We start from the raw sequence: 16,109 nt of genomic DNA on the forward strand, positions 1-16,109 counted from the left end.
TTGCTACTCATTAAACTAGGTAACTATTGTAGCTTGCAATACAAAATCATGTGGTTGTGTGATGGATAAGGACTGTACTTAATACAACCCATTAATACATTTAAAGCTTATTATTATAATGGTATGCAAGAGTGCCAATTGATTTTATCATGCTTACACATTATTGCCTCTTAGGATGGTATTACAAATATAAAACTATATCCATGGATTACAGAGCAATATTATCATTTATTTGGCACACACCCACAGAGGTATTAACAACTACAGTCTCCCTTTAGCTTTTCACAGTATTTGTGTGCCTTTTATGGTCCACGATTCAACATTCACACTCCAAGCTGTCAGGAAACTGTTCTGTAACATACTCCCCACCCTACATATTCCATATGCACAAGGACTGATTCTACATGGGAGCAGCTGAAGTGAATACTCTCTAAGACACATCACTTGTGGTGGCCACACACTGATTAGCCATACATGGTTATATAAGCACCAAACATGCCAGTATTTGAATTGATGGTGTGCTTGTTTAGCCATCTTGTGAAATTCATAGCCATCATAAGAAAGAGTGCCGCAAACCTACGCCCGTGGTTGTATGGGTAAAAGTTATAAACTGTTTTAACCTGCTGGCCAGAGTCAGGGAGACTAGGAAGTCATTTCTTGCAAAATTCCAGCCTGGTTGGAGTCTTCTGTCAGTTAGTCTCTGGAGTTGCAGCAATGAGCAAGCAGTCACTTTAGACAAGTGAAGGCTCTTCTTTATTGGTCAATTCCATCCACTATTATAAGGTTCTTCTGAACGATTCTTGGGTCAGTGTGATTGCTTCTTTTCTTTGTAAGTTGACCAAGTTGAAGATTCACCCTTTTTGGGCTGGCCTTAACATCTGGCATGTACAGCTAGGCCTTTGTGGCCATGGGTGTGTAAATAGTGTATATTTGTAAATATTTCCTTTCTGAGCACATAGGTGATGTGTTGTTCAAAAAGCAACTGTAATTTCAGGCTCCCCGTGGGAGGGCAGTAGATACATGGTTTCCACACGGTGTGTCCTACAGAGTCCCCTTGTATATGGAATGTGTTGGGTGGAGAGAGTGGAGACACTATCCTTCCACATCAAGTTTAACTGGAGTGTCAAGGTATGTAAGGTGTAGAATTGAGAACTAGGGGGAAAAATGACAAACGTCCACCAATCTCCACAAAGCCGCAACATTACCGTGGGCGAAATTCAATCAGTTGCGGATGCTGCCCGCTGACTGTTAGCTGCCGGTACGGGAGGACCCAGATAACGCAAGCCAGGAGACAGGTGCTGCAGAAAACAGCGCGCTTCGATCAGTGGGAAAATGTGGGGGGGGGGGGGATTTCGGTTCGGGTGGACAATTCATGCTAGCGTGTCGGCCCAGGTTGGGTTCGTGTTTAAAGACCTGCGGGCCGGGTTGGGTCGGGTTGTAATTTTCAGGCCCGTTGAGAACTTAAGTGTGGTGCTTACATTACCATGTCTGGCCAATCAGTGCATGGCCACCATTGCACAGCTCATCTTGTGCACTCCCCATACATAAGGAATATGAAGGGTAGAGGTTCTCTGAGTCTCTCCAGTCAGAGAACCTGGGTTACCACGTGTAACTTTCTGTTGAAAGGCAGAACTAGTTTTTGGTTGACAGCGTTGCAGAAACATACACGACAGCGGAGCCTCTTCTGCCTCAGTCCTGTGTGGATTTTGCGAGGGAAGTCTGTAGACTTCTGTCTACAGACTGTTTTCATTGGTGGCCACATGCTTGCTCAACTGCAACAACTAGTGCTGCGTAATTATTACATATTGGACGGCTTTTCTATTTAATCTAAAGTCTAATCAATTTAACAACAACTTAGCAAAAAGCAAAAAATAAAAATAAATGGCTGTCAACTTAACAGACAAAGAAGTATGTAGTGAGGGTAGACATGTTTTGTTTGTGAAGGTGGACTTGTTTAAGTCAGTTTAGTTCAGTTGCCTGTATCTAAACCTCTGAAGATTGTAAATATTTTTTTGTTTGTTTTTTATTAGACTGAGAAAACAAATATTCCTGTTGAGTTTCTGCAGCTGTGAGAAACATTTTTGGAATATTTTCGTGATTTTGTAAGTGTGTATAAAATGACATCATGACATCATGTTTAATTAACCTCACCAAATGCAGCTTTAATTCCTGTTTAGTGGATTGAATAATAATATCACTTGTGCTTCCAGGTATAACACCACTGTGCACTGCTATTTGTCCATGTACAAAATGTAATAAAAGACCATTAAAGTGCTCATACAAGAGAATAGTACAAAGCAACTGGCTGTTCGACACAGAATCCCAACGACCACAGCACAAATGCCTTACTAAGCCCTGTGGCAGAATTAGTAGGTTTGAACTTGCTCCATGGACATGTGATTCACATTAGTTTACATGTTTGGCAGTCTGAGACATCCTGAAGAATTAAATATCCCTATAGTCAAATAAACAAATGGCTTGTTCCTTTTAATTACATCCAATAACTAACGATGTGTGCTCATAAATCTAGTACTGTCCTTTTTCACTAAACCTGTTCCCTGCTAGTTTTTGGAAAAATGGCTAATTTTGTACTTTGTGGCTTGTTGTTTAATGTCACAAATTCCCTTGTTAACATTCTAATGTGAACATTTCAGTTTAGGTTTAAGCCATCAGATCAGAATATTAACACGAATGCTTAGTTTATATAACATTTGTGGTGTTTACTTATCAAGTGTTTAACAGCAGTTAGTTTGAGAGACGTGAGCGTGGCTGTGGTGGGCTCTGATTGGGTGATGAAGGTGCAGTGCGTTTGTCATGGTTGTGGTTGTCCTGCGCTGCAATCCTTTTGCCCTGCTCCTCCTTCATGAAGAGCTCCACCATGAGGATCTTCTCCTTGTGGATCTGGAGGCTGATGTCCTTGGGGATGTCTGGGATAAGCCAGTCCACAAAGTCACTCATGAGCATGACCATGTTCTGGACAGACAGACAGAGGAAACAAAGAGCAGATTGGAACACCTTAGAAATCAACATCTCTTTAAGAACCACAGATGTAAACCATTAATTAAACTGCTACAGTATGTTTAACTCCTTTATAAGATGGAGAGTATTTCAGAAGAAGTGTAGGTGAGCTGGTCAGGTAGAGGCAGATGCTGAATTGAACATGTTAAAGGACTGGTTAAGCTAATTGTCCCTGTCCACATCATTCAGTGCTGCCCTGGCTGTTCTTTTGTTTGTAGCTAGTGATGGTCGTCACTCACTTTCACACCTATCTGATGTTATGCTGCAGTTTTTTCTCCAGTTTTTCTGTAGTTCTTTTTGCCTGCTTTAGTCACCTCCTTGGCTCACACTGAACTTGTTTGAGCTTCTCCTTGTCTCCATCTCAAAGGCCCCCTTTTTCTGGATAAGTAGTACTATGATGTTACTGGTGATCCTTGGTTTATTGTTTGGGAAACATCGTTTAGTCAATTTGTCTAATTCTAGTAATATGTGATGTGTACTGTGACCAAATATTACAGTTTTTTGTATTGTGGCAAAAATAGTTGTGTTGTGACCCACGTATGTGTATGGGTTGAACTCCTCAGATCAGTAGATCTTTGTGTGGTGAATGTGGCCTCCCAGTTTTACGATCTTTTTGTTGCATTACAATCATTTATGTTGGATGCTGAAGAATGTTACTGTGGTAGTCGATCTCTGTCTACAGCACAGATTTAATATGTTGAATGTGTTTCAGGCCACTAACCTGAACTCAACATTTTAATAGTCACATATTTAATTTAAGACGTAAACCATTGTTTGCTTAGGCTAAATGTGACACAGGTGAAAGAGAGGGCCTATTTGAAAGCATGTAGAGGAAGATGGTACAGCATGAGTGCCTTGATATTATTACTGTGTTGTAATGAACCTGAAAGATGATGACAAAGGCAAGGCGTGCTGCCAGAATGGCCCAGAACTCCTTTGAGAGTTCATATGGAGTGCTGGACCACGGAGGCTCTCTGTAGTCCTTATATCTGGAAAAACAAATTGGAAATTTAAATATGTCCATTTTACTGGTTTCACTACTGTCTAAAACATACTGTAAATGTTATGAAGCATTGGTGAAATACAGTACAATGTAAACTGTGGTAAAATGAGGGTGCAAGGATTTGAAATAAGGGTTCTTGAAAGTCAAAGCTTACCTGCAGATTTGAACCTTGTAGCCAAGATGCATGGGCTGCAGTGGGTCTGTGCCTGGCTGAAAGTCACTGACATTAAAGTAAGACATTGTGTGATTGATGAAGCCATGCATGGTGCCATCAGGGCTGTACTTGTACTGGTAGACCAGCCGAGGGATGAAGTCAGATGTGAAAGAGATGACAAAGGCCTGAAGGAGAGAAAACCTATTAAAAATGTATGTTTTCATGAAAACAAAAACATCTACAGTGATGTTGATATTTAGTTCCTTCTCCCACTTCTCTTTGATGTACATAATAAAGCACCTCCTGAGATCGTGCTGTTACTAAATACACCAGACTCCTCTGTTAAATGATGAGATTTTAGACCTTGGTAATTGTTGGAGATAAACTCAAGTTTTTAGGATTGTTAAAGCGGCCATAGCATGGTCCTGTCTCACTCATATGTGAGATATGGAGGTGTACTTACAAACATGAAGTCGTTTTTATGGTCAAATACGTCCTAGTCGCTACAAACGAGCCGATGTAAAGGTCTCATCACTGACGCTCTCGTCAGCTGCGTTGTTCAGACCAAAACCACACCAGCAGAATACAGACTGTCTTGTGATTGGCCAGCCAAGGAGAGCTTTCCCACTGTCTTGTGATTGGCCAGTTACCTGGAAGTGACGTCATTGGCACGTCAGCTCTCAGACCCACAGCTCTCCCACTGGTTGTGGATGCACCGCTAGTAATCATCAAAACATTGAGTAATGCCGTCGTCACAACCCCTCGCTGTAATCCATTACGCATTTGATCCGGAGTCTGAACCAGAGTCAGAAGACACTGTGACAAGTGAGCCACCTCCATCGCAACGACTGCTGCAGGACGCCTGTAGCTTGGATAACGTTGTGTTTACCGAGATGATAAACACACATACATGCAAATGAGCGTGTAGCTTAGCCTGTAGCTTAGCCTGTAGTTTAGGCTATTGCTTATGCTAAACGACAAAACAAGCACACAAAGACAGTTTTCCGGTTTATTAAAATTGTAATATCTGTTGTTGGCACTTCTCCTTCTTTTAGGTGAAGTTTGGTGTCCTGCTTTATATTGCTACTTTCAACCGTAGAAGAAGAACTACTCTCATTGTAGCGAGAGTAGTAAAAATAACCATGGCAAGGCGCGCCACGCTAATGGAAAATTAGCCACAGACTCTGCAATGCAAAGTGACAAACCTTCACCAGCTATGGACACCACGTCTCTGATTCATAAAGTAACTCAAAGTTTTAGCGATGCTATGGAGGAGAAGATTTCCAAATTTGCAGAGACCTCCCTATTACTATAGATGTGATGTGAATCACTGCGGCGGAGCAGCAGGTATAAAAAAAAAAAAGATGAGAGATGCTTCCTTTGTCTTTAGTTGGGAGGGTAGAAACTATCACGATGAATGTCCTGCCAAGATTGTTATTTCTTTTTAATGTGTTACCTATCCCTGTTCCTGTATCTACCTTTACATTTATGGATAAGCTTGTTTCCAAATTCATATGGCAAAACAAAAGGCCTAGAGTGAGACTCAAAGTCCTCTGTGCACGCAAGGATAAGGGTTGATTAGCCTTGCCACATTTCAGAAGTTACTACTGGGCAGCACAACTATGGAAAATTGGTTTCATGGATGAGATTAGGTATGGACACAAAATGGGTACATATAGAGCAAGGTTCAGTAAAAAATATATCACTATCAACGCTTCCCTTTCTAAATCCAAAAGTAAGGCGTAAACGTAGGATACAAAACAAATGTGTTAATCATACATTAAAGGTTTGAGAGAAGAGGTGACGATTGTTGAATTGACCTCTATCTCTATCAAGGGCAGCAAAAATAACTACTGCCTGTGATGGACAGTGGTTTCATTAGATGGGCGGGGAAGGGCACAATAACATCAATTATTCGAAGGAATGACTCTCGAATGACTTCAAGCAAAGTATGGCACTGATTCTAAGGATTTATTTAGATATTTTCAAATTTGGCATTACCTGATGATACACAAAGAGTGGGACAAAATTAAAGAAGTTCCATCTCATTTTGAACAATATTGGATTGAGACAGCTGAGAAAAATGAACACTAAAAACACAATATCATGTATATATGGCAGGATCCGTATGGATACAAGCTAAATGGGAATTGGAAGTTAATACCATGATTGCTGATGAGGAATGGGAGAGTTCTTGGGTGCCCTGGCAGAAATGTTTAAGCAGCCCAATTTGGCTGGAAGTTGAGAACAAGATATTTCACTCCTTTGGTAATAGCTAGTTATGATAATAACTGTTCCCCCCTGTGTTGGAGGGGTTGCGGTATAACAGTGGACTTTTCCCACAACTTATGAGATTGTCCTAAATTGCAAAAATTCTGGGAGAATGTGAAGCAACAAACATGTACGATTTTGAATTTAAATAGACGAATTGAACCACAGCAACTCATTTTGGGTACTGTATCGTTAACGGATTTAGGGAAAGATAGTGTGTTTATGCTCAGGGTTCTTTTGTTGATTGCACATAAAATGATCACAGCAAATTGGCTAAAGCCCTATCCACCCACACTGGACCAGTGGTCTCAAAGGCTTAAGGATGTAAATTGCATGGAACACATAACGGCAAACCTTCGACTCCAGACGGACTTGTATCTTGAAAAATGGTCACCTGTTATAATGTATTTGGAAAGGTGAGAATACTGTCTCTGTTCAACTGGGCTAGATGGTGTACCTACAAGGACTATTCTTTCACCTATTTGCTATTTGATTGTCCTTGTATTTTGTATTTTGTCAGTTTGGTACCAATATGAGTATTGACACTTGTCATAATGTGTGAGACTCTGTCAAGGAACTTGTTCTAATAAATGTTAGAAAAAAAAAATTGACCGGCCACACTGCAGCTTTGGTCCCCAGGGAGTGTATCCTCGACTAGTAGTTATTAAACTCCACAACTCAAGGGACAAACCGAGGATAATAGTAGTGATAAGGGCGAAGCCTGACCTGGAATATGAAGGAGACATTCATCCATCAGGATTAGCATTAGCAGATTTTATCATTGAAGATGCCCCCGCCACTTTCAAATAGTTTGTTTGGAAGCATTTTGGGTACCCGGCGGAAATGATAAAGGGCAGTAGAGTGACTGACAATAATGACTGACAATGAAAATAATGCCGTACACCGCGGTTAATATGAGCACGACGCAGAGACATATACAGCACCACCACAGTTCGGTACTCAAATCAACAACCGCACCTGTGAAGAAACCACTAAAAAGCCAGACAACGCTGACAAATGCATTCGGGCCTCAACTTCCACAGTCAAGCGCCAGAGCCACAACAATAACAAGAGACATCGGTGTTTTCATCGCAGCAGATATGAGGCCATTTTCTGTGGTAGAAAATCAAGGATTTCGGTGACTCCTTCACACACTGGAACCGGAAGTACACCATCCCATCACACACGCATTTTACCCACACAGTGATCTCGAACCTCTATGGAGAGTCCAAAAGCAAGGTTGTACAGATCCTGAAAGACGCAGAAAGCGTCGCCATAACAACAGACGGTTGGACATCGAGAGGTATGCAAAGCTACATCACAATTACAGCCCACACAATCAACAATGACTGGAAAATTATAAATGTTAGTTTTTGTTTCAATTATTTATTAAAAGCTCATTCTTACATCATGCATGTAAAGAGTTATAATAAAACATTTTAAAATGCATGTGCAACTCGGTTGGTCCAGTCATATATTTTGTCATTGTAGTTTTCTTAAAATCTCGTCTCGTCTCGTTCTCGTGAACCCAATATCCTGTCTCGTCTCGTGAGCTGAGTGTATCGTCACAATCCTAATCAGGATCTATTCAGGCATGGACTGGCCATCGAGCGTACCGGGCCAGGCATATTTTTATTGGCCCATTGGTTGTTTTTCTTGAAGGACATTGGGCTAGTCCAATGAAAGCTCTCAGCCCTCCTCTCCCTCCCCACCCAACCACTTTCACTTCAAGATGGGAATTGTGGCACTACTGTGGCCATCTCTCCCAAGATGAAAGTCTCTGTGAGTAGTGAAAGAGCGTATCAATCTTTTTTACATTGCTACCCTCTTCCATGAAGGCTACTGCGCTTTATTTTAATTTTTGAAACAACACAATGTGCACATTTATCCTCTGGTATGTCATGTGCCTCCACATATCGTATAAATCAGGGGACAACCTTTGTGACATGGAGTGCCAGTTTGAAATTTTCTTCTCATCTGGTGCACCATTAACAACAATAACACACTTAAATTATGACACCACAAACAAAAGCATTGTATTCCATTCATAGAGCACATCTCAGTGTTGTATCTGCTCAAGCTTAATAATAATTAGGCCGCAAACAAGAAGGGACTCAGAGCGGAACCCTGATGTAGTCCCACCTCCACCTTGAACTTCTCTGTCACACCTACAGCACACCTCACCGCGGTCTCACAGTTGGCATTAATTTCCTGCACCAGTCTAACTTACGCTGATATACTGTATGCTAATCATCAAAAAAGTTGTAAAATACAAAATGTTGCTGTCACAGAACTCAGGGATTTTATATATTATTATCCAAGAAAATAATGACAACATTAAGTACTTATGATACTTATACTTATATGATATACTTATGATGATTAAAAAAAACAATTCCATTGAATATTAACCATGAATATGATTTTGGTCTCATTGCTATGCTTTGTATTTTGGTTTAAATTTCGAAGTTCACATTTCTAACTGTTTTTGTAGGTGGTTTACAAATAAAGCTAACTTATCATTATAATTACAATTTATGGTAAATGGAATAATCATAAAATATTTAAAAAAAAGGAGCATCGGGTGTTTGGCTTTGGCTGGCATGGATGCTCGACTGAGCCTCCCTCCAACGCGCAGGATTCCCTCTTGAAGTTGCAGATTCAGTCTGTAGGTTCGACTACTTTTCATTTTTCTCTGAAGAGCAGACATTTCCTCTCGGAACATCCTTTGCTGACAGTGGTGGATGATATCCAGCTCAGCTTGTCGCAAGTCGTCCATGGTCAGGTAAGTTTGTTTGAGACTCCATTTGTAGCTTGTCATTTCTTTGTTCTTCAACGGCAAACCAATACAGTAGTGGCCGTCGACCAGCTTGGCTGATTCTGAGACTCTGTCAATGAACAGCTGGTATTCCTTAGACATTTCCAAATGCTCACCTTGAGCGATCTCAGGAAAATCACACTTGTATTGCTGAGTCCATAATTCTTCCAGTCGAGCTACTGAGGTGCGATTTGTCTGGATCTGTGGTTATCCATGTTTTGTCCGGCTTCTGATGTTCTCGTGCAGTGGTCCATTTACGGTCCAGCCTCAATATGTGATACATGCTCTACCAGGTGAGCTGCGAGAGCCCTCCCGACCGTGTCTATTTGACTTAAGATTTAGAAAAGAAAAAAAAGTATTATGTTTTCAATGCAGATGCATTTGGTTTGTCTGGTAGGTCACCTGGTAGAGATGTATCACATATCAAGGCTCCAAACCACAGCATCTGGGGTTTGATTTACAAGGAGCGTTTGGTGCATGTTTGCTCCTCTCCTCCTCCTGCCTTTTCTGTCTCACTGCTATCACAATCAAATAAAGCAGAAATGCCTTAAATCTTAAATGTTTTCCAGATTGATATTGTCCATTGGTTGGCTTCAGGCTGCTGTATCCACTGCTAAGAGAGCTAAGCCGCGATGTTAAGAGCTGAAAGCCAACTATTGGACGAACTAGCACAAAAAAGATATTGATCATGTTGTCTCATTATGAAAATGATAGAAAAAGGGTAACTCCCAAATCGTCAGAGTATTCTTTTAATGCACAAGGCTGGAATCACGTCATTTGAGTGCAGGGCAAAAATCAGTTCAAGGTTGGAAACTACAGTGCCAGTTCCGCACTTTTTAGACTCACCCATAGGGGGACGAGACTTCATTCCCAGAATGCAAAGACGGCGGTGTCCGCCATATTTGCTAACAGTTACGCTAACCGGCTCTTGCTCTGCAGAGTAAGCTGAAAACGACAATGATCGAATGTAAAATGTAGTTTTCAAAGTGATATGGCTGCAAGGGAAAATACCGAGCACCGGCACTGGCCGCCCAGTCGCGTGGCTGACCCAATCACGTTTTAATTTTAAGTGTTCAGGATCAGTGAGGTGAGTTTCCTGTAATAGTGCCACTTGCATCTTGTCTTTTTTGAGCATAGAAAGTACTTTGTCTCTTCACCACATGATTGATACCTTTAACATACAGTGTTATAATTTTTCTCATTATTATATGTAGACTACTTGTCGGATAGCAAATGGAAATTATCCAGATAAAACAAAGATAGCCCATTAAAAAAAGGATGTGCAATTCACCATAATTTGGCAATAACCTGTGCTGGAACATACATGCCCATATCCAATGGGTGAGGAAACAATAAGAACCATCCTCATGCCCAAAATACAATATAAAACTAAGTGTAAAAGAGCATGAGGATGGAAACTAAAACAAAGAGCCACCCAGTGGGTAGTATTACAGGAGCACACACTGCTAACAATAGTCAATGGCCATTTCTCAATACCCAATACCCAGTATGTACTTGCATACTTGGGAAGTATGACTGGAGTACATTATTGGCAAATACTGAGTACACAACTACGATCATTGCAATTGGAACAGCGGCGTACTTCCTTGTTCTACTGTTTGAATGTTGACTGTTTGAGCGCCAAGTGCTTAAGCCTCATTACCGCTACCTATAGAGTGCTGATAGAGTGTTATAGAGAGTTATAGAGTGCTGCCCCATGTAAAATACCTTTAATAAATGCATATATATATATATATATTATTATTTTTACATTTAAAATGTTAACTTAATTTATTAATGATTTTTTATTAAAATATACAGTACCATGTGGAAAATATAATATATAATATAATATATAATATAATATATTACAGCAGTGTAGAGTAGTATATATATATCGATGCTCTCATTTTTCATGAGCTGACCTCAAAGATCTAAAACATTTTCTATATACACAAATAAAACCACAATAAAAGGCCACTCTGAAATGTTCAGTTTTATAACACAGCACAATGCCACAGATTTCGCAAGTTTTCAGGGAGCGTGCAATTGGCATGCTGACTGCAGGCATATCCACCAGAGCTGTTGCCTGCACCGGAGCTTAATACTTCCTTCATTGTCTGTGTTTATAGTGCTGTTCAGGTTGTGTAATGTGTACCCTTTTTTAAAGAGAATAAACATTAACAGTTTATAAAAAAATAAAATAACCATTTTGTTAATTTAGCACGATATACTACTTAGGGTGTGTCTGTTTTACATAAAACTACAAATAGAGGCACATTTTCCAATCCTCTCTCCCCTGCTTTGAGAGACGTCTCCTGACATTTGCAACCAAATTAACAAGGTAAAAAACAAGCAAATAAATAAATAAATACATGTTTACCAAACATTAAATAATGGGCCAATAGAATCACTCTCTGGCTAAATGTACCACTTTATCCGCTCCCACATGCCCCATATCGTCGTGTAGGTTCTTCAGAACTACTGGTTTAAGTTTGCCTGGGAGAACTAACCTTTCCTTTGACCAGCTTGTCTATACAAGAACAGAAAAATACTATTGTCAGCTCCGTACACAGATTTATTCTGAAGTACGTGAGCAGCACAGGAGCTTAGTTAAAACCTACATGGCCCCATGTGAAAAAGTAATTGCCCCCCTTGTAAAATCATGAGGTAACTGTGGTTAGTCAGATGTTTTGGAAAATTTCACTTTCCACACCCAGGCCTGATTACTGGCCTGGGTGTGGTCTCTCAAATCAAGAGACCACTTAAATAGAACCTGTCAGACAAAGTGAAGTTCAAAAAAAAAGAAGACATCATGCCGTGATCTAAAGAAATTCAGGAACAAATGAGAAACAAAGTAATTGACATCTATCGGTCTGGAAAAGGTTACAAAGACCTTTCTAAAGCTTTGGGACTCCAGTGAACCACGGTCAGGCCCATTATTCACAAATGGAGAAAACATGGAACAGTGGGGAACCACTAGCGCAGCAATGACTCATCTAAGAGGTCACAAAAGAACCCAGAACAACATCTAAAGAACTGCAGGTCTCACTTGCCAAGGTCAGTGTTCATGACTCCACCGTAAGAAAGAGACTGGGCAAAAATGGCCTGTTCCAAGACGAAAACCACTGCTGAGCAACAAGAACATTAAGGCTTGTCTCAATTTTCAAAAAACATCTTGATGATCCCTAAGACCTTTTGGGGAAATACTGATGAGACAGAAGTGGAACTTGGTGGAAGGTGTGTGTCGCAATACATCTGGCGTAAAAGTAACACCGCATTTCAAAAAAAGAACATCATACCAACAGTCAAATATGGTGGTGGTAGTGTGATGTGTGGGGCTGTTTTCCTGCTTCAGGACCTGGAAGACTTGCTGTGATAAATGGAACCCTGAATTCTGCTGTCTACCAAAAAATCCTGAAGGAGAATGTGCGGCCATCTGTTCGTGACCTCAGGCTGAAGCAAACTTGGGTTCTGCAGCAGGACAATGAGCAAACACTTTTTCACATCACTGTATGTGCATTCTATTATGTTTATAATATTTGTTTGTATTGCTGTTATGTTAAAACAATTTCCCCTTGGGGATGAATAAAGTATTTCTATTCTATTCTATTCTATTCTAAACGTGGCCAATGGTAAATGGTCTGTATTTATATAACACTTTAGTCTTGATGACCACACAAAGCACTCAGAGAACACCATAGTTTGCCAGTTACCCATTCAAAAGCAAAATATTAAGCACTTTTCCCATCACACACCGTTGCCATGACAAGTATATTATAAAGACTTACATTAACAATGACTGCCACCTTGCTGAGGCCTCTCAGGAGGTTGTACCAGATACCTGTAGGAAGACACAACTGTCATTAGGGAACACAGCAGCCACCTGTGGATGGCACAAGCAGCCTTAGTGAGAGGTTCTGAGACTGTGTACTGTCCAGTACCAGCACTTCTAATTTTTTATTGTCCAGTACCAGCACTGTAAACAGTACACAGTAAAAGTACTCCATACTACTTACTTGCGTACAAGTATTTTGTCCAATAAAATTGAAAGCATAAACTACTCTTCTAAAAACTACTAAACTCCTAAATATTTCAATTATTTTCAATACCATAAAATAAGACAGGATATTTATTTATTTGTCCCATATGGGGACTTGTAGTGTTACAGGCAATAATCACAACAAGGTAGAAATAGAAGAAAAATTGAAATAAGCTAAGGAAATATGAGTATGAATATGAATATGAGTATTAACATACTGAAACACAGTCATTACTAAAACAGGAACAGCTGTGCAGGAGGCTGGTTGTGGTAGACAGTTTCATGTCAAAGGTCATACACCATGGCAAGACACAAGATAATTATATAACATCAAGATTTCATAGCAGACTGGGGTCTCAAGATGTGCTGTTCAAGCACTTTTGAGGAAGAACAAAGAAATGGGAAACACAAAACCATACATACGTCAGATATATAAAGGCCAAGCGATTCAACTTTGCACAAAACATAAGAACTGGGGTGCTCTGCTCTGATGAGTCAAACTTTTAAATATTTCTCTGTAGCAGAAGGCAGTTACTTTGACAAGTGGTTGGAGAGTGGTCCAATAATGACAGTCTGCAGGCAACAGTGCAGACAGGTGGAGGTTCCTTGCAAATTTGAGGCTTTGTGCAAATAGAGTTGGGGATTTGGTCTAAGAAATACAATCAGATACTTACCTTTTACATACCTTCAGATACAATTTTGTTGGGTGCAGTGAAATATTGATTATGAGAACCTTTTTTGTCCGAGGTACTGTAATTTAGTAGAGCTTACATCCCCATGTTCTTCATCCGAAATGAAGGCAATCTAGATCAAAAAACTGTGCGCTTCACTTAAGTTGGGGCAGAGAGTGAACACTTACCAATGTCCTTTGCTTTGGCTGCGACTGGCCTGCGCAGGTCTCTTAGAAACTTCTTGGCATCCAGGCGAATCTCGATGATGTTATTCAGGAGAGCAAAGAGGGGAGCCAGAGGGAAGGAGGCCACGAAAAGAGTCACCATTCCAAACTGGATGACTAGAAACAGAGAATAAAGGGATGATGGAGCAGGAGTTGCTACATGACTTTCAGGACACACACTTCTTAGTAAAGGAATGAAACTATAATACTATATACATATGTATTTAAGTATTTGAATGAATGCATATCAGGAAACGTGAATTGGTAATTTTGTGTTGATGTATGCATAGATGGAGCGACTGCCATGACTGGACTACTTTCTGGTTTCAATACTCACTAAGAGGTCATCCAAAAAGAAAGGCTGGCTAGCCGAAAAATGTCACCTGAACTTATAGTCAGGCGGGAAATTGCAGATATACGAAAGAAAAGTGCAAATGGTGATAAGAGAATTTTGGCACAGATGACCTTTATATCACCCGAATTGAAAATCAAACTTGGGTTATGTAGAATTTCTCCATTTTACAAGATGGCCCAAAGGTTTTCAAAATCCCCTAGCACACCGGGCCACAGTTTGCCATCTTTACTAGTTGTGTAAGAGTTTTGAAGAATGGATCTCAAGGTGCCAGTCAGAGTCTCCACAATTACATTTTTTTAGAACCTTGTGCTTCGACGAGAGCTCCTTGTTCTCCTTTTCATGAGGTCACACTTAACAAAGATGCCCTGCAAGAACTCCTTCCTTTTGTTTGCCCTGGATAAAGTTCACTATGCAATATGGCTTTCAGTTCATTTGAGAGATATGAGACACATCTGTTGACCTGAACCCTATAAACCAAGCACATGAACAGCACAATGCTGAGATGGTGGAGCCAAGGGGTCTTTTGGAAGAAAGGTGGACTTTATAAACTCTTGAAACACTTGTAAAGACACAGTTTACATAATTCAAACAGCAACTCAAAAACCTAAGCAGGTTTTATGCCCAATTAGAAATAACAAAGTGTCCCTCTTCAATTGAAAATCCCAACCTAGTATTTCAAAAACAAAGAAACATTGCAAACACTGAAAGAAGACAACAGTCTCTTCTCGTGCCTATTATATCATGTCAGAATCGACAGTGTTACCTGAGAGAGTTCTCCACCTGCTCTAGCTCAAGCTGGACAAATGCACCAAGGTCAGACGTCCCAAATTCTGCCTTTGCTTGGAGAACAGGTGACCAGTGTCATTGACAAATGGAGCTGCTTCTCGTAATTCCATACATCCCTCTAGTGGTTCAACGTTTGAGTCCTATGCAATGAATGAAGTCTCGCTAAAATTGCAGAAATATACACAAACAATTTCACATCGTTTTTAATGTCTACAGGGTTGGGGAGGTTGGGGAGCCTGACATCAAAAATGAGGCAGAAACAAGAAGGTGGTGAAACCAAGACACTATTTAACTGGACTGCATCGTCGAGGCTGATGTAGGCGGTAACATAATGTGTCCCTTCCTGTTTTCCACTGGTGTTACTCTGTGTGTTTCTTCTGTTCATTTTGAAAATTGGTTAATAACTACTCTACTAATCATGTCACGATCCCACTCTCCTCCACCACTATTATCCTTATTTGTTATTTTCCTCCGTGCTGCTCCCTCTCTCCCTCTCTCCCCTCTCTGCAGGAGGCATGGCTGACCCACTTCCACTGATGACGCTGGTGATCAGCAACACCTGCGGCAGCTCATCCTCACCTGCTCCTGATGAGCAATCAGGAGCCTTCTTAAGCCTTTGCCGTCTCAGTCACCAGCGTCAGATTGTTTTTTGCTCTTCTAGTGGTAATGTCCATGACTTCTGCTGTAATCTTTGAAACTCTGACTCCCGGAATTCTCACAACCAGTGTTGTTCTGCTTCAGGTCTCCACACCTCCTGCTTCCCAGAG

The 16,109-nt window shown here is 40.6% G+C and overlaps 1 protein-coding gene across 3 annotated transcripts in view; it reads right to left on the reverse strand.

Annotated features, from left to right (window-relative positions):
• ano1a (anoctamin 1, calcium activated chloride channel a) overlaps nt 1-16,109 on the reverse strand; it is a 104,468-nt gene continuing 88,359 nt past the window's right edge. For all 3 annotated transcript variants that reach the window (XM_058629389.1, XM_058629388.1, XM_058629387.1), the window contains 5 exons: nt 14,166-14,318; nt 13,056-13,108; nt 4,176-4,360; nt 3,902-4,007; nt 1-2,973 (listed from right to left, as the gene is read on the reverse strand). In XM_058629389.1, the coding sequence (XP_058485372.1) occupies nt 2,746-2,973; nt 3,902-4,007; nt 4,176-4,360; nt 13,056-13,108; nt 14,166-14,318 (725 nt within the window). In that variant the 3' untranslated portion in view covers nt 1-2,745. The remainder of the gene's footprint in view (nt 2,974-3,901; nt 4,008-4,175; nt 4,361-13,055; nt 13,109-14,165; nt 14,319-16,109) is intronic.

The sequence above is a fragment of the Solea solea genome, chromosome 5 (assembly GCF_958295425.1).
Source record: "Solea solea chromosome 5, fSolSol10.1, whole genome shotgun sequence".
In the NCBI taxonomy this organism is placed as follows: Eukaryota; Metazoa; Chordata; class Actinopteri; order Pleuronectiformes; family Soleidae; genus Solea; species Solea solea.